Genomic DNA, 27,372 nt, shown 5'->3' on the forward strand with positions numbered 1-27,372 from the left:
CTAATCGGACACTTTTATTGGGATTTTGCGTTTTCTAGTCACATAGTCTTGTAGTGTACTATATCGGCAGGACAATTGCCATTCTGAAAGATATAACGTGACCCACATGCGAATGTCACACACGGGCGAATGTCACACGAAATCGCTCCGCCGCGACTTTAACCCCAATATTTCCACCAACGCACATAAATTCCATTAAAATTACCCAGAATCGCCTTCCTCAGACATCTCTACTATTATCTGACAGGAACATGCATTGTGTCCAGCTTTTCTGCAATTGCCACAGTGCTGTGCGCGTGTCTCGGTCCGCAGTTGCTGACCAGCCCCATTGCATGTTTCCTCCTTCAGTTGTACCTCAACCTCCATTTGATCCCCTAATTCTTGAGCTTCCTGTATAGAAAGTGACCCTCCTTTCCTTAGATGTGTTTTTTTAGCCCTCCGGTGTTTGCTAAGGGCCTCATTTGCCGCCTGAAGTTCACAAATCTCTGCTTCCATCAAATCCATCTTATGCATTATCTTCGTTGTGCCTTTCGCGAGGATGTCAACAGCATTCAGAATTGATGATGGAGAGCTATCTTGGTGACGAGAGATTCGGTTTTTGATAAGGTTTGTCTGGGATGACGCCTCAATTGGGTTATTTGGTGTTTTAGAAACCCAGCTATGGGAACTAGTCGGCCGCGAATTCGACGGTGTTGGCATTTTAAATTGGACATCAAGCTTAGATATTACCCTTTCAGGGTCAAAACGGATAAGGCCAGCCCCTTGAAAGCCACCTTTGATATTTTTTTCTGTCATGGTGGCTTGGTATGCGGTGTAAAATGCAGGAAAGAAATCTTCTTTAGTGATATGGGTGACACGCGCCCGCATAAGCCCTTCAATATGCTTACCATAAGCAATCTTCAAGGGACTAAAGTATCCAACATCAAGAGGCTGGAGGATATGGGATGAATGCGCAGGCATGCAAAGTGTAATAATCTTATTATCTTTGCAATAAAGCTCAAAGTCAGTTGAGTGGTGACTTGCATGGCCATCAAGAATCAGGAGACAGTAACAACCAATTGTTCGGGCTTTTGTATATTCATCAAAGTGCTTAATCCATTCCAAGCCAAGTTCATTTGTTATCCAACTGTTTTCGGATGTACCGATAACCCAATCCATTGGTAGTTGGCTATTCTGATACCAAGAAAGAAGGTGATATTGACCCTTGACAATGATGTATGGCGGGATCGCCCAGCCATGAGTATTAACTCCCTGGATCACCGTGACCCATTCACGATTGCCCGGCTGTTTTATTTTTGCCTTTCCATGTCGTTCGGAGCTTGTGACAACCATTGTAGTTGAGATCACTCCCATCTGAAACCCAGTTTCATCAAAGTTATAGATATCTGCTTCCTGGATGCCGTACTTCGCGATTATGTTTTGAACAAGCATGAACCAACGATGGATAGCCTCTGGATCTTCACATAAAGCTCTCTGATAGTCATATTTCCGACTAAAACGAGTTGTGAGCTCTGGGTGCTGTTTAACAAAGGTGCTGGCCCAGTTTACACCAACACATCCCATGTTGCATGTTGCAAGTAATCAGTTGGCCATATCTTCCACACCAGACAACCGAGGAGGAAACCCTTTGGAATCTAGATCAAGTATGTGTTCAACAATCGTTGATTCCTCTAAATCAGTGAGTCTTTGTGAATTGGCTGATATATTGCATCGTGATTGCATGCCACGCCGGCGGCGACTAAGCTTCTCATGATCCACGTGATAGATCTTTCCAGCTGCTCGAGCGCTCAGCTTTTTGTCATTTTGTATAGCTTGAAGGGCCAATATTACTTGGCTTTCATCATTTTTCTGACGCATATTTGGTTGTGGTGATATTTGTGATAGAAGTCAGAAGTCGCGTCAGAGCAATTTCGTGTGACATTCGCCCGTGTGTGACATTCGCATGTGGGTCACGTTACATTGCTTGAAACAGGAATTCTGTCTTTAAATCTACCACACGAACATAGTAAATAGTTGATGCCTGTTTTCTACTTCTTTACTGGCCTTTTACCGACATCTAAAAACCTAACACTCCTACTCTCACACTTATATCCTCGAAGTACCTACTCGTGATATCCCCTGCTACGGAAGGAAAGCGCTTTTACCAAAGTCCAAGCAATTTACATCCTGATACTCAAATTAAAGTGGCGTGACGAACCGATAAAGGTTTAATGGACACCACCAACATTAAAGTTCCATGGAACCCCATAATGGCCCTTTTAACCCCCATCCCTCAACAAAAAACGGGGAGAATAAGCCAACCAGATGGAATGGCCATGCTGGGGGCGTTTTTTGGAGGAAGTCCTGGAGCAAGGCCAGCAAATTCTTTGACTAGCTTTGCTGTATCAATGCGCACATAAATGACATAACGATTCTATATTTATCAAGCTACTGAAGAAGTGACTTCCTCAGGTCACAACGGATTTCTTGAATTGTTGCGAAACGCCTATGGATGATCCGCAATCAGCACTCTACTGGAGTGGGACTTTCGGGCACATCGGTACTGAGCTATGAGGAGTCGAAGGTTCGTGTTGGTGGTGGTCCTGGTGACCAGGTGTTGTCCTATATGGAGATGAACTACATGACCCTGCAACGCGAACAGTACGGTTTGAGAGTACTCGCCGTGCTATGGATCTGATTTCCCCAGGGAGTGAGTGGGGTCTGTCAAGGGACGGGAAATTGCCGAGGCTCTTGGAAAACGAAATCAAAGGAAGCGAATGCAAGCTTTCTGTGTATATTGACAGATAGAAAGCTCCACCAGTCAATTTGGGTGAACATGCGGACGAATCTGGACAAATCGTTTGTTGTGTTTACTCAACTCACAATGAACATACCACGTTAACCCCAACCTTCGTCCGCGTGAAAGTGCGTACTGTGTTGAACAGATGCTGAGGAGTTGAAGCCAACTTGCGAGATATATGAACGAGTATAAAATGCTTGTCTCGATGATACGAGTTGCTTACCCCACGACAATATCAAGCTTCAGATCTGATGCCATCAGCTTGGGCGTCCAGATGGCGTGCGACTTGGTTAACGAGGACCTGAGAATAATCCGGTGTTTATATTTTCAGAATGACTGGCATGCGCTGGAATACTAGCGTCAGACTCCAAATCGCCGTTACCCACCTTAACAAGCAAGGTTTCTATGCGTTCACAGATACAGAGTCCAAGAGATGATCCCATATCAGCTTTTTGTTCTGCTATTCGGGTGCATATGACATTCAATTTGCTCTGGAATTAATAATTTAGTCGACCATGTCGGACGATGTGGCGACGGGAACATTCAATATCGACCACATACCCCAGAAGTACTGACTCTAATCCATTCATAAAGTGGAATGCAATTCCATTTAAGAGAATTAGTGGTCTAGGCTCTGTATCAGAGATAGTAAATAACAACAACACCGCCGTGGCATACTGCAAATGACAAATCATTGAAAATATCGAGGGGGTCGAGCTATCTGCTTAGGTACCTACCCTACATAACTCTTACGTCCCAAACAGAAAACAAGGTATGCACAATAGCCAAGTTCATCAAGATGCGAAAAATCCCCTGAGATATGTGACCGTATTTAGGCACCGGGAAATTGACGGATGCTGGCGAAATATATTCGGGTTAGGGCTGAGTTCCAGATTGAGTGTCACTTGCCACAGAATCTGTTCTTGTCCATTATTTGGGCTATAGTAAGTAAATAGAAAGCAGCAACGGCAGAAGGGAACTGAAAACTATAGTCTATCCTAAACCAGATGGCCAAGTGGCGTGCTTGATTTGGCACTGTATCCATATCGGCAACTAGACATAATGGCAAATATTAAGGGTTGAACTAAGTTGAACAAGACGCTTAATATGTAAGAGCTCATTGGACAACCTAATTAATGCGAGCGTAGATAATTGATTTCGCGCTAGTTAACTATTTCGTCTGCTTGATCCAATCGCATGTTGTCCATCCATTTAAAGAATCACCAAATTCGATTTCAAGCTGAACCGAGGCGTGCGTTGTGCTTGGAATATCCGCATACCATATACTCGCTTGCCCCCGCCCCCCATTTCCAATGCATTCCCCCATTGTATGAATTCATTCGTGTCACTGAAGCGTGGTGGAGATGCCTCAGTGGTCCTCTGACCTAAGTTTGTCCATTTCTTGGCGAGCGACGTGGACGACTGGCACGAAGTGATAAACCGCAAGCTCGATGATTTCTCCATGAAGCTTCATCCCAAAAATGCCAGAATACGCCGAAGGGTAACCCACTAGTTGCATGGGCCCAACGCCATCAAGCATGCCCGGCTGTACAATACAGGCCGAAAGCGGCGCACTCTGACACTGTCCGTGACAAAACATCTGAGATACCAAATACATGTATATGGAGATGGATGTGGCAGTACAAACCAAGTTCTACAACAAGGTACTGCATACCACGGATATGCAAGCAACGAAGGCAGAATTACCAACACCATGTGATGCAAATAGCAGGACATGGTGCAAATATGCCATGAGAACGAATACCAATGATGAGCCGATAACTATTGGACCCGGGCTGGATATAGGCGCTCTTTGTATTATGATGAGGTGTCAAAGGAAGCACTAAACCGAGGCGAGTGTTTCCCTCTATCTGCTGGATGATGCATTTCTTTTTTGTTGGATTGTTTCTAGGAGCACCCACTCCGGCTTCGTATTGAAGATCGGATGTACATGGCTTCTCTGGAAGTACAGAGCGAGCCGGTTCTTTCTCCTTCCCAATGCCATTATATTGGTATCCCTGTCTCTGTAATGTCGTATAGAGTACTGATTGTGGAATATGAGAAAGAGTTTGCCCCAGGGGCAGGGAGAGGACTGTAAATAGGGTGATGTCATGTGAGATAAGAATCACGTGCTGCGATAAGCGTATCTCCGTATCACGTCCGGGGATAGTATCGACCATTGACCACACTCCTTTCTTCTTGGTTAATTCGTTTCCTGGGGCGAGACAGTTCAATTATACTCACTACTGACTTATATACTCATCCTCCCTTGCGTTCACAGAATGGTCCTGTTTTAAATCGTCCCGTGACTAGGGAGATCCACAGACCTGCGGTCAACTGAGTTGGTCAGGCTGATAATCACCATTCCATTGATAACCGACGGACTCGGTTATAAATATAGCGCCGGGCTAGTTAGATTGCCTTATATTCGAGGGTAACCGTTGTCTTGTGTCCCACTTCCTGGCCTTTACGCTGTCTCTCCGAACCTAACCACCGAACCATTGCATAGGGAGGCAAGGAATAATGCCAGGTTCCAATGCCCAGGTAGTTGATAAACGGGACTTCGATGCAAATCGTTCCCTACTTCGTGATGATACAGATTCCGGTGGAGAGGAAGAAACGAGATCTCGATTGTCACAAAGCACTTGGGATAGCAACGATGGACTTCTGAACAACGTGGTCGAGGAGATTGTCGAGCGGGATAGACAGAAGATTGCGAGAGAGGTGGTTCGGGTGGCTAGCTTTGCCTGGGGTGTTATAAGTTGGTGAGAATTCCTTGTGATTGTCGTTGAAATCTAGATGGGTGCTGACTTGACTAGTCTCGGGGCTGGTAGTATCACGGCGTTTTCTCTCTACGGTCCGTTACTCCTCACGCGTCTTCATTATACCCAGCTACGCATTAATGCCGTCTCAATTGCCGCGGAGGTTTCCATGTACCTCCCCGTGCCGTTATTTGGATATCTCTGTGATCGATACTCGCCATCGCCGTTGTCCCTGTTCGCCGGTATAGTGTTCTGCGCTGGCTACCTGCTGGCTGCATTTACATATCAGAGTGGCCCTCCTCCAGATGCAGGTGGGGACGGCTGGCCTTTCTGGGTGATGATTGTGGCATTTATTGCTATTGGAACAGCTACGAGCTGTTTGTACCTTGCTGCTGTGACGACATGCGCAAAGAACTTTGGCCGCGGCAAACACAAGGGGATCATGCTTGCTGTCCCGATTGCAGGATTTGGCCTGAGTGGTATGTGGCAAAGCCAGGTGGGAACGTACCTGTTGTATGAACCGCGTGAAGATGGGAGTCGGGGAGACGTCGATGTCTTCCGGTACTTTTTATTCTTAGCACTATTGCTGCTTTGTATTGGGGTCATTGGCACGTTTGGACTACGGATCGTCGATGACGAGGAGGAAAAGTATATCGATGAAACAGTCGAGGAGCTAGAGCGCAGTGGCATTTTAGGGCAAGAAGGTGGATTCTTCCAGACGAGAGAAGAAGTCCAGGCTTCGTATGGCACATTTGCTTCTACAGACGGCGCTGATGAGGAGCGACAGTCGTTGACGATGTCGGATGAAGAGCGAGAGGAAAGAAGGCGCGAGAAGGAGCACGAGGAAGAAGAACGGAAGAAGAAAAACTGGCTACTGAATTATGAGACGAGGTTGTTTCTCAAAGATCAAACGATGTGGTGGCTTGCTCTGGGCTTCTTCTTGGTGACTGGCCCGGGAGAAGCTTACATCAACAACCTGGGCACCATCACCCAAACATTAACACCGCCATCATACCCTCCCAACGCCCCTCCTCCGGCAGGTCTACCATCAACACACGTCACAACAGTAGCCCTGACCTCAACAATCGCCCGCCTCCTAACTGGCTCCCTAACCGACTTCTTCGCCCCTAAAGCAACCCACCTTTTCCCAACCAACCCCGAAGACGGCGCCGCCCGACCCTCAACTCTCCCTGCATCCCCCAAAGAGAACCGCCCTACCTTCTCCCGAATGACCTTTCTCCTCCCCTCCGCCATCCTCCTAGCCCTAGGCTACCTTCTCCTCGCCTCTCCCTTAATAATCGCCCACCCATCCCTATCCCACATAACAACCGCCCTCATCGGCCTCGGCTATGGCAGCTCCTTCTCGCTCGTTCCCATCATCATCTCCGTCGTTTGGGGTGTCGAGAACTTCGGCACGAACTGGGGTATTGTTGCTATGGTTCCTGCGGGCGGGGCAGCGGTTTGGGGTGTTGTGTACTCGGGTGCGTATCAGGATGCTATCAACCGTAGTGGGAGTGAGGATGGACAGTGTCATGGGTGGAGGTGCTTTGGGTTCTGGGCTGTGGGGTGTACGATTAGTGTTAGTATTGCCGTTGTGGTTTGGAGTGTTGCGTGGAGGGTTTGGAGGAGGAGGGGGGTCTCTGTTTAGTTTTGGATATTCAGGGTTCAAGATTGGTATATACACGCCAGACTGTTTTGCATTGCGGGTAGTATTGAATATTGCATTGGATATTTTATCATTCATTAAATATGTGCCATGTTATATCTCAGTAGAAGCCGGGTCAAGCCCCATAAACACCTTATACAACCGCCTACTAACCGCCGGTCCAATCCTCGAATCCGTCAGAGCACCGTTTTTATTCGCCGATTTCTACATTATTAGTCCAATCCACTCATCTGCATCCAAAGGCCAAAGGGGTGAAAACAAACCTTAACATCCTCCAACAACCCAACCCCCCCATCCTTATCCTTGAAACCTCCAACCAAATCGCTCACACTCGGATACCTCTCCACAACCCCATACGCCATACTCGCAGTCACCCGATTAACCTCCTGCAACATCTTCACAAACGTATCCCTCTTATCTTCCCCCGTCTTGACCTGCCCGACATCCATACAGAACGCAGAGTCATTGCCCCGCATGAGTTCGAGACGGTAGGGAACCGTGGATATATGTTCTGTGAAGGTTTTTAGCCATTCGGCTGATTCAGGAGATGCGGTGGTGTGGTGGATTAGGGCGTTGTGGTGGATTTGTAGGGAGAGGAGGGCGTCTTCAATGGTGTCGTCGGATACTAACGGTAGCTCGGGTCGGTTTTTGCGGCGAGAAGTGGATGTGGCAGTGGAGGGGTCGAGTTGGCGGCGGACTTCGGCTTGGTAGGCGCGGTTGCGGGCGCTTTGGTTCTTGCGCATGAAGGCTGCTAGGCCTTCGAGGAGGTAGATTGGTTTGGCGTCGGTGTGGGTTTGTTTGAGATGCAGGACGTGCTTTTGTAAAGCGGTGGGGGAGTTTTCGGGGGCTGTTACCATGGACACGAATTCATGGGCTGTTAGGAGGCATAAGACGTGTTTTTCTGGTTCGATGCGGAGTGGACATGGTTCCCAGTATCCTAGGGTTTCGTTGTATGTCGCTTGAACTTTCCGTCGCCATTTGACAAGGCCTCGAGTCGAGCCCTCGATGAACGTATATTCGACACCTAGCCGGTTCATGAATTCTACTGCCTGATTTCCCACATTAGATCCTTCCAATGACTTATCAAAATCGATAATCATCTCGGGTGTTGATTCCTTCTTGTCAACCTTGGATTTGTTGACCTGCGCCAGGTCCGCAGCCAACTGCTTTTCTTTAGCCTTTTCTTCTTTGGTCTTGGCTTTGCGTTCTTTTTCAGCCTCGCGCTCGCGTTCACGTGCTGCTTTATTTGCTTCGCGGGAGCGCGCTTTGCCTTCTTTGTCTTGTGTCGGTTTGGTAGTTGTTCTTCGTTTGGGTTGTGGTGGTTCGAAGTCCTCGACATCTATATCCACTTCCTCCCCCACAGTAGTTGTTTCCCCCTTCCGCGAGCGAGCCGTGGTCTTTTTCGTCGTCGCACTTGCGCTGTCGGTCTTCCTCCCAAGGTTAGCCAGTAAACTCGCCGTCCGATTTGAAAATGAAGCAGTGGGTTTCGGCCGTTCAGCCATCTCCATCAACTCGTCCATATCCGACATCCGACTGAAGAGCTGGTCACTGAAGTCTTCTATCTCGTCACCTCTTCTGCCTTTGCCTTTATCCTGGCAATTCCTAGTATCGTGTCCATTGTAATCGTCACTGTCAATCGTAATCGTATTCTCCCTCCGCTGAACAGCCGTCTTCTCTACCCCAGTTCCCCGCGGCTTCCGAGCAGAAGACGTAAAAACAATCGGATCCGAATCAACTGCCCACCTCGACCCCATCCCCACCCCTAAGCCCTTATCCTTGTCCCCGTCCGTAACCCTCGTCACAGGACTACCTATTGACTCCATCTCCGGCGCAGGCGGTAACCCAAACTCATCAAAATCATCCGAGAACTTGAACGGATTCGAATCCCTCGTATTCAGATCCCGATTCGGTGATTTTGATATCGTCATCGGCCCGATTGACGAGGGTATCCCCAACTCATCAGAGAGCTGAAACGGATTGCTCCTCGCGCGCGGATTCGGTGATTTAGATGGTGATTTCCTGCCCGCTGATGAGGGTATTCCCAGCTCATCAGAAAACTGAAACGGATTCGTATTCCTATTCGGGTTCGGGTTCGGCGATTTAGACCTTGTCATCGGTCCAATGGACGAAGGTATTCCTAACTCATCTGAGAACTGAAATGGATTCGACTCTCTCGTATTCAGATTCAAGTTGGTATTTGGAGATCCAGACCGGCGCTGCTGGCCTGACGGTGGTACATTAAAATCGAACTCATCGCTAACACGCCGTCTCTTGCTCGAATTTTTATCATCTAGCGTATCGCGTGCGCTTGTGAACGGGGAGGAGAAATCATCGGCATCATCAGAGAACGTAAATGGCGGAGGAACTGGTCGAGGTGCTCTGGTATTCGTTGTGGTAGCAGAGAACGGCGGGCTGGAAACGAACACTGGTGGTAGTGCTCGGGACCGTGGTTTTGGTTTCTCGGCTGGTGCTGGGGGTGTTGAGGAGATGAGGTCGATAACATCTGGCATTCTTTTCTTTGTATGAGGAGTGGTGAGTTGAATAGACACTGAATCTACTCATGAAGCTTGGAACGCGTCCTGACGCGGAGTCACGTGAGCTCTATATATTTGATTGGAAGCGATATTGTACACAGAGGGGTATTCATAACAATGTCAAAGAAAGAAAGAAAAAAAAAAAAAAGGAAAAGAAACTACATCGTCTTGATAGCCCAGAATGCGAGAACTGAGAGAAGCACGCCCGACAGACTCAGCAGCATGAGTAACTGCTGCGATCCGTTAAACGGGCGTCTCTCGCTCCGCAGCATTTCCCCAATGTTCTCTTCGAGTCGGTCTCCCATCGCCCTTAGCGAGAATTCATCTTCAACTCTTGTCTTTCCGGCGACAGCCATGCGCTGGGTCTTCTCTTGATCTAACCCGTAAAGAGCCTTATCCATAACACTCGTCCAGTCATCAACCTTATTCGCATCACGCAACCACCCCGTCTCTCCCTCGACAATCGTCTCCAATGGCCCACCGGTATTCGACGCCAGCACCGGAATACCAGCATGCATAGCCTCAACAGGGACGATGCCAAAATGTTCGTTGACGGGGGTGTAGAGCAGGAGTTTCGCCTGGGAGAGGAGGGTATCGCGGAACGCGGTGGGGACGGAGAGGAGGAAGAGGACGTCGATGGAGTCGGGGATGGAGAGCGCGGAAATGACGGTTTTCGAGGTTGCGGTTTGGAGGCCGAGGGCTGTGGCGAGGGTGTCGAGTTCTTTGTGGTATTGAACGTTTTCTTGGACGCGGTTGTCGTAGCCGCCTGTCGTTACTCTCCCATTAGCATCCTCATCGCACATGCGCATGCGCAAATAGTAGTAAGGTAAGGGGTCTCACCAGCAACAACCAACCTCGTCCCCCTCCTCTTCTCCTCCCCAAGCCCATGATACGCCCTTATCGCAAGCCCCATATCCTTCTTCCTCTCAAACCGATTAATACTCAACAGAATCTTCTTCCCACCCCAAAGCTCCCCCTCCTCCACTCCCTCCTTAATCCCCTTCTCCTTTGTCTTCGCCGCCGTATCAACACACGGATAAACAACACTAACATCTCCCAACGTACTCCCCCCAAAAACACTTCCCACAACACCCCTTGTAAACCGCGAATTCGCAACAACCCGATCCGCAGCGCTCATCGCCCACCCCTCGAACCAGTCGAATGGATACCGGTATATTCCCTTCGCAAGACGGAGGAGTGTACTCCGCTCATCGCGACGAGCGAGTAATTGGTCCGGAAAGTGACAATAGAATAAAATCCGCTGTTTGCCGCGAGTCGCATGCTCGCCCAGAAGTTTAAGAATAGGTGCACATGCCGCGAGTTGGTCGATTATAAACACATCATCTACCTCCTCTCCCTCCTTGCCACTCACTGTCGCCGCCGTGCTAGCCGTAGCCAACTCCCCCAGCACAGAAATCGTTAAATGCACCTGCCTCAACACCGCCATAAGCACATGCGCCCTCCCCGCCACACTCCCCGGAAAGAGTGTATCCCCGCGCACGCGCACGTCGAGCGTTCCATCGCGCGCCTCGTCGAAGCAATGGCCCGTGTCGCGGTGGGAGGTGTAGATGGTGACTTTGTGGCCGCGGGATTGGAGGGCGAGGGCGACGTCGATGATGAGGCGTTCTGCGCCGCCGATACCGAGGTCCGGGTGGATTATTGTTATATTGGGGGGTTGGCGTGGCATTTTGTAGCTTTGAGGAATTGTTTTTGGGGATAGGTTGAGTGGTAGTGGTGACGAGGAGGAGGTGGGATAATTAATAGATATAGGTTTGAGACACGCGGCGGTTGGGGCGTCATGTGATGATTACACTGTATGAATTATGAACTTCACTCTTTAGTTCTCTATGTCACTAACTGATCAAGGAATGTATCCCTCAGAAATAATCAACATGGCTTATTTTTTTATCTTTTTAAATTCCCTTGTGTTTTTTCTCTGCTGTTCTAAAGTATGATAGAGAATGCTAGAAGGCACGATTAAATCCAGAGCCCAATTCCAGGACACCTGGATATCGATCTATGTATTATCTAGTGTTCAAAGAAATAGATGCTTGTTTTTCTCTTGATAAGAGTAAAGTAAGTCGTTTGGCAAGAAGCCGGGGAATCATTGTTGACTTATTGTACTATTCCTGGGTCAGCTCGTTTTTCCTTACTTCGCAACGTGAAGGAATCTGCTAAGCATGGCAGCAAATCCTGACAATAGTCATGTTGGAGTGACAGCTACGACAAGTTCAGAAGATGAACTTGTATAGGATTCAGGAGACTTTCTGTCTCTCAAATGGGCTATCGCGATAAATGGTCTTGCCGTTCAAAGTAAACAGGGCTATCAACGAAAGATAGATACTGAACTGTCAGCTAATAGTACGCAGCTATTTCAGGGCTCTTCTTTTCAATATTGGTGCATTTATTTTCCGGCATTGTATAGCACACTTGTTAAGATCTTGGTTGCCAATATCGATACCTCCCTCGTTATAACTGACGTCTACACATACGTTGGTATCATCAGAGGTCTTACAACGAAGGCCTTTTTCGCGCAGTGTGGTGACCATTGCGGATAAAGAGACGCGATCATTCCAGTCCGCCTGGGGCTAGCACATACTATAACAGTATTTCAGGCCATCCTCAGAACAATCGTGAGTATTATATTCGCCGGTGCAGCAAAGGCTTTTCAGCAACCTTTGTCCCACACGCTACCCAGGAGGCCAGTGTCACATGTCTGGATTAGTGCCTTCTCAGCTTTGAGATCGGTTCTTGAAGTTGCTGTTTCCAACACCACGAGTGTCCTGGATAAGCCAGACGTATCCCTTCTGATCAGTTCTGTCAGAGTGGTTATGAATGTTGCCCTTGATCTCATGATCATCTCCACATTCCATCTGGACCCCAGACATCAAGATGCAAGCTGAAGTCCGTCTAATCTGTGATATGATTGCGGCAATCTCTGGCTACTATACTTCTCCATTTCCACCAGTACTGGGAGAAGCCGCGGTGGCAGGCAGAGTCCTAGTGAACCACCCAGCTTACAGACCTCTTGTGCTTTTCAAGCCAGGATTTATCAATTTCATTGGATCAACGGTTCGGAATACATTATACCTTTGAGTTGTAGCTGGAGTTGTTGCCATGTCAGCGGATTATGCAACTTCCTGGGGCATCTTCACAACTATTTGGTGGGGCCTGGTGATGGTTCCAGTTCAAACCCCAGAGACTACCTCGCTGGCACTTATAGGGTGTTATTGGGGGGTGTAGTTAGAGCATATGGGTAACCAAGAACGCCAGTCCTGGAAGAGCCTCTTCAGTATGTATTTGATTTTGATCCTGCACGTGGTCTATATTTATATCTCTAAACAAAGTGATAGTAACCGCACGACCTGCAATTTTCTCCGTGGTGATAGCTACAGCTATCGAAATCCCTCTATTTATCGTTCTGGCAACATTCGACTGCAAACCCTTTGCATTATCCCTTTTCCAATCAGAAGCTGTTGCTAAGATCACTGCGCATGTGGCAGAATCTAGGCAGTCTATAGATAAGGCGTTTACGAATCGATAGTCTTAAATCTGAATGTGCCCAAGACATCACACCGGGCAATTGTGTATTGATTTCATAGATTAGTTGACAGAATATGGCCAGACACACTGATGATTGAACTTTGTGTATTAATCTATGAATCAATCAACCAATTGAATTATTTACTGCTTTTATACAAGACAATCTCACAATGGTATCCGCAACTGCGAGGAAAGATAACAAACACAACCTATCCAAGGCAAGCACAATTAAAGACAACGATAAGAGGTGTATGTATGTAGGCATCACAAAAGGTAACATGAAAATATACAATCGAAGGTCTGCCAAAGCCAAACAGCAACCTCTCAGGAGTCGTCGTCAAATGATAGTAAATCGAAGATCGTAGAATGAAACATCAAAAGACATGAAACAAGATTATCTGCGCGACCCAGCAGAGAATTGAAAACAAGGTATCAACAGGTAAAACAGACAAAAGGGGGGATATCAACTACGTTGAACTCATAATACAGAAGAAATCATAGAAGGTAAAGCAAAAGAAAGGAAAAGAAAAAAAAAGCCTCCAATGGGGAATATAACAAGTCAAACCAGAAAATGACGCCAAAGTCGAGGTCGAAGAACCAGGAAAAGCAGTTTAGAAACAGTTCAATGTGCTCTTCTTCTTCTTTTTGTTAAGCGCATTCATCCGTTCCTCAAGTTGAGCACGAGCAGCCTCGGCCTCGCGACGGGCACTCCTCTCCTCCTCAACAGCTTGCAACGACATGCGCTGGGAGCTGCGCTCCTTACGAAGCGTAGAAAGCTCGTCTTCCACTTGGAATGCCTTCTTCTTCCATGCTTCGCAGTCCGACTTGACCTTGTTGCTTTGCGCTTCGAGGTCGCCAAGAGCTTCTTCCAGTGTTGCTGTCAGCTGCTTCTCGGCGTAGAGGTGCTTCTCGATAGTCTTGATGCGCGCTTCTTGGTCTTCGACGATTTGCGAGTTCACTAGTTCCTTGCTGGTGTGACGAGAGCTGGGGGGAGAGATACTGCCGGTGTTGCCATTGGTTTGAGAGGCAATGGTTGGGAGAGGTGGCAGAGGAATGGCGGGAGGGGGAGACGGAAGAGAAGCTGCGGAAGAGCTCTTGCGGAGGTTGGAATTGACCGAGCTGCTGCGATCGTGCGACGCATCGGTTCCGCTGCCGTTTTTGAGTTGCAACTGCATCATGTTAGTACCAGCACCAGACATAGGACGAAAGGACAAAAGAACATACCTCAAGCTGCTCAATCCGAACCTTGTAAGTCTCGATGTCATTCTCATACACAGAGATCTTGGCCTTAGCATCCACCAGCGCTTGATCACGCTCCTGCTGGATAACAGAGAGACGGTTGTTGTGTTGATCAAAGCTGTTAGTGATCTGGTCCTCGAGCTCCTCAACAAGACGCGCGCTCTTGTTCTTCTCGGCCGTAATCTCCTCAACCAACGCGTCCTTCTTCTTCACCTGGTCGTCGCGCTGCTGAAGCGTATCCTCTAGTGTAGCAACAAGAATAGCCAGCTCGTGTACCTTGGTATCCTGGGCAGCGGTCTTCTTGGTGAGTTCCTCCAGACGACCATCATCGCCACCGTTGTTCTCAACCCGCTTGCGCAAGTCTTCGTTGGTGTCCATGAGCTCGGCGTACTTGTCGGAGAAATGCTGTTTCTGGGCCAGCACCTCTTGGATTTGCTCAGACAGGTTGTCCTTAGTGACGTCGGATTTGAGGAGGTCGGAAACCATCCTGAGCAGTTTAGCCAGTTCGTCCCGCGACTCTGCCATTTCGGTGCGCAGCGCCTTCATAGCTTCGTCGTGCTCGGCGTTCTTGGTGGCGAGTTGCGACTCGTACTCAGCCTGCGCAGCTGCCTTGGCCCGTTCTTCTAATTCGCTCAGTTCGCGCTTGTGGGACTCTTGCAGCGACAACAGTTCTTGCTGATGACCGGCCACCGTCGACTGGTGCATCTCAATTTCGCGTTCCAAGTCCGTGACACGAGACTGAGAGGTAGAGCCCTCGTCGCCACTGCCGTCCCTGGCTGCCACATGCTGGTTGAGCTGGTCTTGAGCCGACAAGTGTGATTTCTCCAGGGATGCGATCGTCGCAAGATGGGTAGTAATCGTGGCCTTGTGCTCCTCAATGGTCTTCGTCAAGCTGTCGACCAAACTCTGTTGCTGAACCCGGCCGTTGTCGAGACCGCGGGCAGTGGCTTCCTTTTCATTGGATGTCTCACGGGCAGCGTCGTCTCCATGTCCCGCGCGCAGCGCATCCACAGACGCCAAGGCGGTCTCCAGCTCAGCGAGTGTTGAGCCCAGCTTCTGCTCGGAGCCTTGAAGCGAGTCCAGGGCGTTCTGGTGCTTGCCCTTCCACTCATTCAGTTCGTGCTCCAAAACACCAAGGCGCCTGTCGTGCTCATCCGCACCAGCATCCTGTGCGCGAGCAGCTTCCTCCTGGGTCTTGAGAAGACCCCTGAGTTGCGCAATCTCGCTGTGGAGTTGAAGCTCACGAGCGTCATGCCCGGCCTTGAGATCACCCATCAGATTCTCCTGCTGCACGACCTGGTCGCGGAGTTGCGTCACCAGACCCATATCGATCGACGACGCTCCACCCTGCAAACTGGACCGTTCCCGGGTCAGGCCAGAGATAATGGTGGACTTCATCTCCATCTCCTTCTTCACGCTCTGGTTCTCCGCCTCCAAGGACTGTATGCGATCCATGCGAGTGTGCAACTCGTGCATCGCAGAGTCATAGTGCACGTCGAAGTTCTGCAAGGTGTCGGGGCGAGATTCAAACGCCTCGACAGCGATGTTACGCAGGGCAGCCAGAGAGCGATGCGCCCGATCGACAGTAGAAATGAGGCTTTGGCTGGTCTTCCTGCGGATGACGGGCGACTTGAAGCCAGGCGTGGAAGGCGGCGATGACGAGCGCGACCGATGAAGCTCAGACTTGAGGGTCTCCACTAAGTTCAGCACGCCCTCATGCTCAGCCTGCAGTTCCGCGTACTTTTGCGACATGAGGCTGACACCCTCCTGGTGCTCCAACAGTAGCCGGCGCATCTCTTCCACCTCATCCTCCACAGGCTCCTTCTTGGTGATTTCAGAAGCATTCGAGGCCTCCGGCGACGTAGCAGACTCCCCGGCCAAGGATAATTCCGAGGAGAGTGATCGCGAGAATGAATGTTGAGTTCCAGTTCTCGACTCGGTCCCGGGGGCTTGGGTATCCTCTAAAAAAGAAACCGGACGGGAGTTGGTGGTGGCGGTGATGGGCGACGACGGACGGTCCTGGAGAGCGTCAGATGGTGCGAGATGACTATGGCGAGCTTCATCCGCCGTGTCCTGCTGCACCTTCGCCAACGCCTTGACAGCTTCCTCGTACTTGGCTTCCAAGGACTCGTACTCGGTCAGAGTCGATTCGTGCTGCATGCGTAGGTCGAACAGCTCCTGGTTGACCGTGTCGAGCTTGTCAGCGACAAACCGAGACTGGTCGTCGGCAGTAGGACCCTGGACAGGCTTGCTAGCAGCATCGGTGGCGAGTTCAGCACTGCCATGGGCAGATTTGGCCATCTCGTCCTGCAAGGTAAGGCCAGCACCGGCCAAGCTGTCGTCATGATGTTCATCATCAGGCTCAGGAACGGCCGTCTCGGATGCTTCGTTCAAAGGATCCAAGGAAGTGGCACGCTTCCGCATGTGCTGGGCGCTCTTCATGGTCATGGCGCGGGTCTCAAAGTCATCGCGGCTGCTGTGCCTCTTGTGGTGGCCATTCTGCTGCTTGGTCTGGTCGAGTTCGGTGAGCAGGTTATCCAGCTTGCCCAGACTGCGCTGGCGCTCAACAACATGCTCCAGACGTTCCACTTCGCGTTGCATCAACTCCATATCCTGATCGGCCTCGGCGAGTCGCTCCTCCAAAGTGGAGATGTATTCTTCGCAGCCAGTCTCGCCCTCGCGAGCACGGCTCACCTCCTTGCGGAGCTCAGAGACGATGGCGGCATGCTGCTCTTCGCCCGATGACTGCCCATCGAGCTTGTTCTCCAGTTCATGCAGATACGCTTCCGTGCTGGACTCCCGATCGAGCAACTTCTGGACCCGCGCCTGCAGCTGTGTGTTGACGGTCTCGACGTAGGTGCACTTGGTTTCACGCTCGAGCAGAGTACTCTCTGTGACGGAGAGAGACGAACGGGTGTTGGAAAGCGACGATTCGAGGCTCTGGATGGTCTTTTCGTATTCCAAAACCACCTGCTCCACCGATTCAGCGAAAGAATGCGACCGCTTGAGTCGCTCCACGGAGCTCTTGCCAACCGAAGAGGCATCGTCCGATGCATCGTCCTGGCTAGTGGATGGCCGTTCAGAATCCCGGGCCATATCCGAAATCAACTTGGCATGGCGTTGGCTGAGGGCGTTGTAGCTTTCCTGCGCATCCAACAGCTGGTCTTGTAGGTCAATCTCTTTCTCGTTGCGCCGTTCCGACGAACGCTCCCGTGGAGGCGCCATGTGGCGGTCATTTTCCTCGGCACTGTGCAGTTGCTGCCGCAAAAAGGCAACCTCAGCCTTGAGACGGTCAATGACGGCTTGCTTGTCACTTTCGTCGGTGACTTGTTGGATACGGGGCTTGCTCTGAATGGCACGGGCGCGCTGCGCATATTGGATGGTGTTGAGAGTTTCGCTGAGATGGAATTCTGCGGGTGTAACACATGCGATCATGTAGGTGTATGCATTGCCGCCCAGGGAATCCTGCAGCAGACGGGTGAGTTTGGAATCGCGGTACGACACGTGGGAGCCCGACTGCCGCGACGACAACTGGGAGATGACTTTGCCCAAGGCTGCCAGACCAGCGTTGATGGAAATACCCTCACGCGCACGTTCACCCGACGCTCCGGTGTTCTTCAGCCTTTCGCTTCCTGCCAAGTCGACAAAGTGAAGTTTGCTGTCAACGGTGACGGAGGAATCGGAGTTGCCAAATTCGACCGGAGCAGACATGCGCTTGTCCTTGGGGGACGGCGATCCTATAGAAGGGCTTGACTGTTTGCTGCGCTGGACAAGATTCAAACTGAATACCGCATGCGACCGGGAGGATTTGGCGTTAATGGCTGTCGAATCCGTCTGACGGATGGAAGAACCGAAATTCAGAGCGCCAATCAAGTCGTCGAAAGAATTGATGTTGACCTGGTGTAGACCAGCCAGGATAATGCGACCTTTGGTATCCTCGCGGATAGTGACGGGAGGACGTTCATTTCCGGGCGCCTCAGGAACAAGAAGGTCTCGTAGTGTTTCGTTGTAAATCTACCAACGTCAGTCTTCTGCCGGAAAGGATTTCTTGGCAACACGCACCTCGACGTAGGTGGCTTTGAGCTGCCAATTTTTGTCGGGATTATTGGCCTTTCCGAAGCTGGAGGTGGAACTCATGGAGTACCGCGACGGCGTCCGGAGGCCGGTGGAGCTGTTGCGATTGTGTTTCTGCGGACCATCTAGTTTCTCAAACAACAACTGGGCGGCACGTGGAATGACACCCATAGCCTCGGTGTTGTTCTGTTCGTTCGGACCGGAAGTACCCATGGTGTAGGACTTTCCGGCGCCGGACTGACCGTAGGCCAGCAAGGAGACATTGTAACCCTGCAGGAAGGAGTTGACGCTGTCGCTGAGATAATCCCAAATGCCCTCCTGGTTCACGGTTTCCGCAAAGACGCGGTCAAAGACAAAGAGTTTGCGCCCCTGGGGAACATCCACGGCAACGCTGGTCGGAGCCGTCACATGAACCATGGAACGCTGGAAACGTTGCGGGATTAATTCGTAGCCGGGATCGGTGGCTTTCAGGGGAGGTCGCACGCGGACAGCTACAGCAGATCAGTCAACATCTGTACATGGTGACAAGAGACAAAAAGAGAATACGCACCGACTTTGACGGCGGTTTTGGTATCCTCGTCCGAAGCGCGACTGCCGGGCCCTTGTTTACTGCTCATGCTCAACCGGCTGTTGCTTCTCGGAGTTCGCATCATGCTGAACCGCGGGGAAGCGGCCGTGGGAGAGGCCGGCGGCGAGCCCGTCATGGCCCTTTATTATGAGGAAAAAGAGAGATATGAAGATGCGATGGAACAAACGGAGGGTTCAGGAGAGAAGAAGGGATGGGGAGGTCATCAGCTCGTAGTCGTCGTTTGGCGATATATGAGTATCTGCAGTATGCGTTTGTTAGTGATGCCCAATAAGACACAAGGCAATAACAGAATAAGAAAAGAAACAGCAGACTATAATTATAATTATTATTGTGATATTGTTGACGTACCAGAAAGCGAGTGCGCGACTCGGAGGACAAGCCTCAGAGACGGAAAAGAAACGAATAGCGATCACAAAAATAATAAATAAAAATAATACTTAAAGAAGGAACGCACCACCCGCCACCAGAAAAAGCAAAAGATGAAAAGAATAGATAGAGAAAATGAGTGAGAAGAGAGAGGGGAGAGAGGGAAAAGAAAGAGAGAGAGAGGGACCGGGAGAGATTAAGGAGAGTGACAGGTCTGGGGACAACGACTAAGGAGGCCCATCTCAATTAATCGGCGTTTTAGCCCCGTAATTACTGTATTGTGTATGCTGCTACTATATTTTCATACTGATAATATCAGTAATGATTGAAACATTCTTCACCATCATTTCTCTGTAAGGACTATGATCTATGGTAGGTTTTATGCAGCGCGCATTCTTTAAATATGGCCTCGTGCGGGTGGAGCAATAAACCATGCATTCCATACATACGGAGTACAGCACAGCACATACGGAGTGCTCCGGAGTCGCACGGCATATTACTGGCAGTCTTTGTATACAGATTGAGCTGTGATATTGGCTTATTTGTAATTTTAGTAGATATTTCTACAGTCCTCAATTGTTGATGGCACCGTGTCGAGTACGGAGAACGGCACAGAACAGTGATCCCGGCCGATGCAAAAATGGGAAGTGCTCCGACTGGACTTTCAATGTAGAAGAACACTCTGAAGCATTGGCTTTGATTGTCCTGTCAGTGCGTGCTGGGTGGGTTCCTGGCACCTTCCTGTTTGGGTAACAGTCATTCACTTTACCGGCCTTCACTTTACTCTGTACATCATCTGCTATTCTTGCTTTTGTCTTTTGCCTGTCCATGATAATTCCGGGAAATATTTCACTGACGCGCGACGTTTTTCCGGGCGACATCGCCGTGGATACATACAGACTCAGACTCGGAGCAGTTCCAACGCTGGCGTATGGGAGGATGTCCTCGGAATACTGCTTGATTAGACCGTTATACCATATTCGACAAAAGACAACCAACTAACTACTCTGTTGCAGGTCAAAGCACTGCATGCCATTGTTTGCAAAAACACACCATCGATATGGCCTTGCACTAGTTAACAAGACTCCCCATGGCCTCAAAGAAACACGGGACGATACACTGGCACCTATCGAAGGAGCGTACGCAATGATACCGAACGTGCACACTAGTCCCATTCGCCAAATGCGCGCATTGCCAGACAAGCGAAATGACCTCGAAGGTCTTGTCTCTATGGGGCGACACCATAAATTCTTTACCAAAGCACCGCGACGTCCACGCCCGAATGCAGTCTCGAACTCCTCGTGCAATGATCAATCACCTGGGTCCTCTCTGGATCTCGGGGAAATATTCTCCCATGAACGAAGTGGAGGCAAATTCGTCCAGAGTAGCAGCATACCGATTGTCCAATCAGTCCCGGATTCTCTGCTTGATTCGAGAGAAAAATTGACTTATACGATAAATGGATAATGCAGGTGTTCTTCAGGGGCACGTTGGCCGTCGATAAACTTTGTCTGCCCCGGAAAACAACAAAGTCCCGAGTTTATTGCTCTGTTCTATCGGCGGGAGAAACCTTCGTGTTGTTCTATTCCCACGAGTGGAAATGATCCAGAGCACACCAAGTGAAGAATAGGCCGGACCCGAAGGTAGGCATGTGTGCATCCACCAAAAATACTCCGAGTACGCGATACGTGTCGATGTGCTAGTCGATACATCACCCACAAAAGAAAAAGACCAGAAATTGGAACCCAGGGCAAAGTTGATGTTACGGAAAATTATTCCCTCTAGCGTCTCGCTCATTCGCGGGGCCTCGTGTTTCCTAAAACTTCCATGTAGATTCTGCAGAAGATCCCCGAAGATCTCGCGCAGCTAAACACACAATAGAATTCAATGGATGGCTTTATAGCCAATATCCAGCCAACTACCCGCGCACTATGCTCCTGCATAAACTCAAGGTTGGTCCTAACGGCCAGGGCCAAAAAGGGGATCGAATCCCCCGGGTTCTCAAAAATTGATTTTTACAGTATTCGGTGGTGTTTTGCGTGCGGCCACCTGATGGCAAGTAATATGTATCACACAGAATATCCGCCCTCTCCTCATTCTCTCTCAGTCAGTCAAGCCACTGCTTTAGGCCAAAGACAATTATTGCTCCACTGCAGTGGGACAGTGGGCTCAGCTCCACAGATCATTGAACCACTGTTTAAACTTAGATGGATCGACTTAGTCCTTGAATCCTACCAATACCGGACTTCGACACCCTGCACCGAAAACGGAACTGCGTTATCATACCACTATGCAAAGCTCAGACAGCTCCCGGCACCCCAAGATAAGTCCTCCGTACATCTCGAGATGGGACTAGGTATGCTGTCCGCACAACCGCGGATCTAGCTAACGCAAACTCTATAGGTCGGCCATGACTCGGGTTCCAAACTAAACCGATATCGCCGTTGTAACAGCTTCCATGGTTCATTCTCGTATTCACTTTGGCGGACCTGATGGATATGAGGAACGAGATCAGGTATTAGGTCTACAGGGGGTGTTCCAGGGGCAGTTTGGTGTACACGGGGTTGGCTTTCGCCATGGAGGGACAAGGTGTTCAATCAAAGACGCACCCGTCTGCGAAGCCTGGACCTGGCTCTGGCCATAGCTTCCCAGCGCCATCATGCTAGAACATTGCTTGATTACAGACTCGGTCATTAGTCTCGAGGATGACGAGCATTTGACCCTGATGTTGCGGTACTGAAAAGCTCTGGGAATGCAGCGGATGCGACTATAGTGCGAGTACACACCAGCATAAATGCATTGGCCTGTAGCGATTTGTCGACGAAAACGGCCATACATACGCCTCGACGCAAGGGGTTATCTCTGAATGGCGCAAAATAAAACCCAGCCATGGCGGTCCTATCCTATCCTGTCAATATATATCGATTATTGAAGCCACAAGACCTGGATAGGAGCATACCATATGGCTATTAGGTAGGGACGACTGGTTATGATAACCGAACTCATTTTCAGACTGATATAGATATGCTCACTTCCTGCATTATATATCCATAGCAGTCAGCTCAACATGTGACCTCAGCTTATCCAGCTTCCTTGCAGTCGTTCATTCCAACAACCTTCAACATCACCAACATCAGAATCATGGCTTTAGACATCATCATCGTGGGCGCAGGTATATCCGGTCTCTGCACGGCCATCGCTCTTCGACGATCCGGCCATAGAGTGCAGGTATAATCCCAACTGCCCGTTCCCTCTCCTCTTGCTGACAAGATTAGATCTTCGAGAAGTCTCGCTTTGCAACCGAAACCGGAGCAGCCGTCTCCCTAGCACCTAATGGCGTCCTTGTCTTGGAACATCTCGGTTTTGATTTCGCTCGAGCACAAGCGTGCCGCCACAAGGCTTGGGTAGTGATGGACGGTTTGACGTTGAAGCAGATTACGACCCAGAGCCTGGAAAATATTGCTAGTATCACTGGGTCGGATTACCACACTGTTCATCGTGTGGATCTGCATAAGGAACTGTTGAGACTAGCTCTGGACACCACGACAGACCACCACTCCACCCCTCCCGCGAATATCCAATACGGTTCCCCAATTGCCAATGTCGACGCGCTTAACGGCAAGGTCCACCTAACTGATGGCAGCATCCACTCTGCCGATCTATTAATCGCAGCAGACGGAATCCACTCCACAGTACGTGGATGTGTAGTTCCATCCGGCTCAAACACGAGTAACAGAGCTATTGAAACGGGGATGAGCGCATTCCGTTTCTTACTGCCTACGGAGACGCTCATGGCTAGACCAATGATCAATGATGCCATGCGGATGAAAACGGGAGATTCGGCTCTGTTGGCGGACACGTCGAGGGTTGATAGTGTGCAGCATATGATCTGGTATGGGTGTCGGAGGTGCGTTTGTCTTTTCCCGATGATGGCAGGGGTTGTACTGATGAAGCGATAGAGAGCAAGTTCAGAACTTTGTTGGCATCCATCGAACACGAGAACCAGAGAGGAGTCCCGGTGATGCAAAGTCAGATATGCTAGAAGAATTCGGCCACTTCAACCCAATTGTCCCAGAGATAATCAAGTACGCTCTTCACCCGTTTCCTACAGTCTCATTGCTAACAGCACTAGTCTAGCTGACGACGTAAAATGCTGGCCCCTCTTAATCCACGAACCCCTCAAAACATGGATCTACCACAAAGTCCTCCTTATCGGCGATGCTGCTCACGCTGTACTCTCCCCCTTACCCGTTATCCCTCGACGTCCAGCCTCTAATAGGTGTCGTATAGATGCTCCCCTTCGGTGGCCAAGGCGCAAACCAAGCCATCGAAGACGCCGGCGCAATCAGCATCCTCTTTCGAGATCTGCATAGCGCGGAAGATCTGCCTGCACGGCTGGCGCTTTTCGAGAAAGTACGCACGAAACGCGCGTCGAGAGTACAGGTGCTGTCAACGGTTAGGGTTGGAAAGGAGAAGGAGGTTGAGGGGGAGGTGTTGAAGTATATGGAGGATGGGCTGGATAGTATGTTTTGCCGCGGTTATTGTTCGTGTTGGGTGAAGCTGACTGAATAGTTCCGAATACATTTGCAAGTCGGTTGGTTCATGATTCTGGGTACATACTCCTATATCCCCTGCATGGTAGGGTATGGCTAATAATGGGACAGATTTAATGTGCTTGAGCGATGTGAGAAGGAGTTGAAGGCTTTTTGATGCAATATTTCCAGATTGATGATAATCTCTGGTTTCCATACGCTATATCAGATTTATAGAGGACGAAATCCCTAACAGACTCACGGAAAATCAGGTAAGTAGAAGATTGGTGTCGCCGTGCATTTTTCCATCAAACATTTATCCAACAAATGCATTCTCCATGGATATTTATAGGCATTGTGAGATTAGATTCGTAACAACCATCAGACGGATACCAAGTAGCCCTCACAAAATCTAAAGACGATTTATCTCGAAATATCTCTAATCTTATTGAAGGAGTTGTAATATCCATTGCTAACGTGTGTAGCGGGTTATTTATTGTTGACTTGTCCGTTTCCAAGAAATTGATCAACTTGCCCAATGTTTCTGGTATGTCTTGACGTGTATCGCATACTTGTCGAAGGCTTTGAAGACAAAGTCTATATCGCTATTGTTCAGAGTATCAAGTCGGATACTCCAATGTAATAAAGGAGGTTCTATTTACCCAGTTCGCGGACAAGCTGTGGCATGCAGCCGCAGGGGCCATGAAGCCATACACATTAGCAATTCCGAAAAGAGAACTGTCGGCAGCGATGTTAGGAAAACGTGCCAGTGTATGTACGAATCCGGTTTTCTGGTACTTCTTACACCAAATCCAGGGTGTTGAGCTCCCGTGCATTTCTCAGATAGTGATGAGCCATCGTTTAGGACAACTGTGTGCGAAAGTGCTCCTTGTAGATTATAGTGTACTCCTATGGTTGTTGAATGTTCATTATTTTAGTTGGTGGATTGGCTCCGAGAACGGTAGGCTGGCTATCATGCAGTTAGAAGAGCATCTTTTCTATATGGCTGAATTCCAGTGCTGTGTTTGTCAGCAATGACATTGGGGACTACTGTAGCCATTGTAGGACTAGTGTACTGGAAGTAGTAGGATTCTATTGAGGATATACTCAATAGCCTATGAAAAAGTAGACCGGCTCAGTATGCCTGTAATAAGTGTAGATGTCTATACATGTGTCCGACGGAGTGCCATAAGGGAAATACCAAAAGCATGCTTGAGATAAGTAAGCTATTAGGCAGGATAATAGATAGATCGATGGCTGCTTGGCAGTTAAATGACAAGAAGAGGCAAAGAAAAACAAGAGAATAGTTCCGACATTCACCCGAACCCGAATATCCAACATCAACTTTCCTAATGGGGTAAGTGGCCCATTAGGCACTAACGACGGTATGTCTTAGACCGGCCCAATCGGATGCTGGACCCTGGAGATCCGGATGGATATTATTTATAGGCTGAGGACAGCGAATGAATATAAATACCACGTCTGCTCCGACTAGAATCATCTTATCATCCTCAATCGTAAAAAACCAATTAACCAATTCCACAATGAAGATCTCCGCCGCCATTGCCACCGCTGCCCTCGCCGCCGGCGCCACGGCTTTTGACAAGTACCTGCGTACGTCCTTTCTCCCTTCACTACATATATACCGTGCATAACTGATCAAGCATAACAGCCTGGGGCAAGCGCGACTACTCCTGCGTCAACGTCTACCAAGGCGTGCCTGACAACTCCACCGTCGCCCCCGGCACCACCATTGACATCCGCTTCAACCGCGCCCCTACCACCAACTGCGAAGACCCTCTGGCCCAGTACCCGGGTGACTACTACAGCGTCTGGTTGTACAACAACCCCGTTCGCAACCTGGACACGATCAACTATGATCACCAGGTTAAGCTCGCCGATGGGTTCTCTGAGAAGGATGGCAAGGTATCGATCACCATCCCCGAGGATCTTCCCGCTGTGAATGACGAGAGTGTGTGGTATTTGCGTCTGAGCGGTTCGTTGTCGACGGCGCCTCAGATGCCGAGCATCTACAATGCGGCGGGTCCGTTTACTATCCAGAAGCAGGAGTAAATAGTTTGATTTGATTTGTTGTATGTGTATATAGCAAAGCGGAAATCTGTCCTGTTATATAATAATCTTATGTATCTGTCTGAACCTTTCGGGGTTATGAGTCGGCCTGAGAAGCCAGCGTTCCCTGCTCTTCAACGCATAGGAGGCCAGCCCTTCGCAGATCAGCTCGTATGATTGTCGATATTGCTTGGATGTTTCACGAAAGCCAGTTAGAGCTCATCGAGCCTTGGTCTTATTGATGTCAGAGTGGATCAATATCTCGGCAACGTTCAAGCAACGTTCAGGCAACGCGGTGGTAACAAAACCATCGAGTTGCTGTTTGCAAGGAAGGGATGGCCGTATGTTTCTCGGTCTTGCTTTGCATAAGCAGTAAGTTAATTAATTGCGGTATCTGCAGTCGTTTCACGAAGGCGAAGGGAAACATCCACGTGGTGCCCCTGTTGTTTTCTTGTACTGTAGAGGCGTGCATACATTGAAAAGTCTGCATCATGTACTAGATTGGTTCACTCTTGTTTCTATCGACGGAGTTGTGTCGTTCGAGTGGGATTAGCGTATCGATCTTTCCGAATCCTCTGGGAGTGAGCCTTGGATTTTCAAGCTATTTCTGCGCCCCGTTTTTGCCTTGTTGCTGCATTGCAGTGACTTGTTTTGCCAGGCTAGTCACAGTGTCGTTTTTTTTTTTTTTTTTTCTTGTTTGCGGTTCGCGCAACGCATTTATCTTAGTTTGATGGTTGATTATGAATTCGGCGCTCTCGATGTTCCCAGTAAGTTGCGAGCCACCACGCAGCTGTCTGCCACTTCAGATTCCACATCTGGCGTCTGAGGGCACGGGGTTGTTTCCTGACCGTGTGTCTGTAGTAAGATTGGATGGTTGGTCGATGCTGTCTTTGGATGCTCGTGGGCCGTTGTTTACTATTGTTAGTTTTCTTGTTCTTGTTCTTGTTCATTATCATATCATTTTGCTGATATGCTTGGTAAGTCTTCTAACGGGCGGTTCGTAAAATGGTGGCAAGAATGGTAGAAAGGGTATTGATTGCAATAAAGAGAGACAATTTATCACTTTTCTTTAAAGAATGAAGCGACGGCGGCTACAGAATGGAAAGAGCGCTCTGCTTCCACTGTGTAGAGGGCATATTCCCGAAGAGATAAAAAGCGTATTCCCTATGAAAGCATAATACTGTAGCACAGCACACTGTATGACGAAAAGCAGGAGAA

The 27,372-nt window shown here is 49.3% G+C and overlaps 9 protein-coding genes across 9 annotated transcripts; 6 read left to right on the forward strand and 3 right to left on the reverse strand.

The window, feature by feature from the left end:
- The first annotated feature begins 4,970 nt into the window (after positions 1 to 4,970).
- EURHEDRAFT_414966 (MFS transporter) lies at positions 4,971 to 7,319 on the forward strand. Its single transcript, XM_040782567.1, has 3 exons — positions 4,971 to 5,213; positions 5,289 to 5,544; positions 5,599 to 7,319. Exons 2-3 carry the CDS (start codon positions 5,303 to 5,305, stop codon positions 7,187 to 7,189), a joined length of 1,833 nt encoding a protein of 610 aa, XP_040636688.1. The 5' UTR covers positions 4,971 to 5,213; positions 5,289 to 5,302; the 3' UTR covers positions 7,190 to 7,319.
- On the reverse strand, positions 7,225 to 9,864 carry EURHEDRAFT_414967 (uncharacterized protein). The gene is made up of 2 exons (XM_040782568.1): positions 7,471 to 9,864; positions 7,225 to 7,411 (listed from the first exon to the last, which is right to left on the reverse strand). The coding sequence occupies exons 1-2, from the start codon at positions 9,715 to 9,717 to the stop codon at positions 7,301 to 7,303; spliced, it is 2,358 nt and encodes a 785-aa protein (XP_040636689.1). The 5' UTR covers positions 9,718 to 9,864; the 3' UTR covers positions 7,225 to 7,300.
- Positions 9,864 to 11,468, reverse strand: EURHEDRAFT_414969 (GDP-Man:Man(1)GlcNAc(2)-PP-dolichol alpha-1,3-mannosyltransferase). The gene is made up of 2 exons (XM_040782569.1): positions 10,582 to 11,468; positions 9,864 to 10,507 (listed from the first exon to the last, which is right to left on the reverse strand). Exons 1-2 carry the CDS (start codon positions 11,426 to 11,428, stop codon positions 9,900 to 9,902), a joined length of 1,455 nt encoding a protein of 484 aa, XP_040636690.1. The 5' UTR covers positions 11,429 to 11,468; the 3' UTR covers positions 9,864 to 9,899.
- Positions 11,469 to 11,760: 292 nt separating this feature from the next.
- Positions 11,761 to 12,837, forward strand: EURHEDRAFT_517284 (uncharacterized protein; the record flags this gene model as incomplete). The annotated part of the gene is made up of 4 exons (XM_040786553.1): positions 11,761 to 11,817; positions 12,120 to 12,249; positions 12,319 to 12,578; positions 12,634 to 12,837. 4 exons carry the CDS (start codon positions 11,761 to 11,763, stop codon positions 12,835 to 12,837), a joined length of 651 nt encoding a protein of 216 aa, XP_040636691.1.
- A 1,058-nt stretch (positions 12,838 to 13,895) lies between these two features.
- Positions 13,896 to 19,250, reverse strand: EURHEDRAFT_404808 (kinesin family protein; the record flags this gene model as incomplete). Its single annotated transcript, XM_040780339.1, has 4 exons — positions 13,896 to 14,453; positions 14,509 to 18,537; positions 18,586 to 19,088; positions 19,148 to 19,250. 4 exons carry the CDS (start codon positions 19,248 to 19,250, stop codon positions 13,896 to 13,898), a joined length of 5,193 nt encoding a protein of 1,730 aa, XP_040636692.1.
- Positions 19,251 to 21,229: 1,979 nt separating this feature from the next.
- Positions 21,230 to 22,091, forward strand: EURHEDRAFT_173761 (uncharacterized protein). The gene has a single exon (XM_040777855.1). The coding sequence runs from the start codon at positions 21,440 to 21,442 to the stop codon at positions 21,935 to 21,937; it is 498 nt and encodes a 165-aa protein (XP_040636693.1). The 5' UTR covers positions 21,230 to 21,439; the 3' UTR covers positions 21,938 to 22,091.
- Positions 22,092 to 22,693: 602 nt separating this feature from the next.
- EURHEDRAFT_379774 (FAD-dependent oxidoreductase) lies at positions 22,694 to 24,262 on the forward strand (the record flags this gene model as incomplete). Its single annotated transcript, XM_040779209.1, has 7 exons — positions 22,694 to 22,780; positions 22,828 to 23,459; positions 23,512 to 23,637; positions 23,685 to 23,784; positions 23,843 to 24,074; positions 24,125 to 24,164; positions 24,217 to 24,262. 7 exons carry the CDS (start codon positions 22,694 to 22,696, stop codon positions 24,260 to 24,262), a joined length of 1,263 nt encoding a protein of 420 aa, XP_040636694.1.
- Positions 24,263 to 25,628: 1,366 nt separating this feature from the next.
- On the forward strand, positions 25,629 to 26,157 carry EURHEDRAFT_461263 (uncharacterized protein; the record flags this gene model as incomplete). Its single annotated transcript, XM_040784707.1, has 2 exons — positions 25,629 to 25,702; positions 25,749 to 26,157. The coding sequence occupies 2 exons, from the start codon at positions 25,629 to 25,631 to the stop codon at positions 26,155 to 26,157; spliced, it is 483 nt and encodes a 160-aa protein (XP_040636695.1).
- A 613-nt stretch (positions 26,158 to 26,770) lies between these two features.
- Positions 26,771 to 27,203, forward strand: EURHEDRAFT_173821 (uncharacterized protein). The gene has a single exon (XM_040777856.1). It carries the CDS (start codon positions 26,895 to 26,897, stop codon positions 27,156 to 27,158), a length of 264 nt encoding a protein of 87 aa, XP_040636696.1. The 5' UTR covers positions 26,771 to 26,894; the 3' UTR covers positions 27,159 to 27,203.
- The last annotated feature ends 169 nt before the right edge of the window (positions 27,204 to 27,372 follow it).

This window comes from Aspergillus ruber (genome assembly GCF_000600275.1).
Source record: "Aspergillus ruber CBS 135680 unplaced genomic scaffold scaffold00024, whole genome shotgun sequence".
NCBI lineage: Eukaryota > Fungi > Ascomycota > Eurotiomycetes > Eurotiales > Aspergillaceae > Aspergillus > Aspergillus ruber.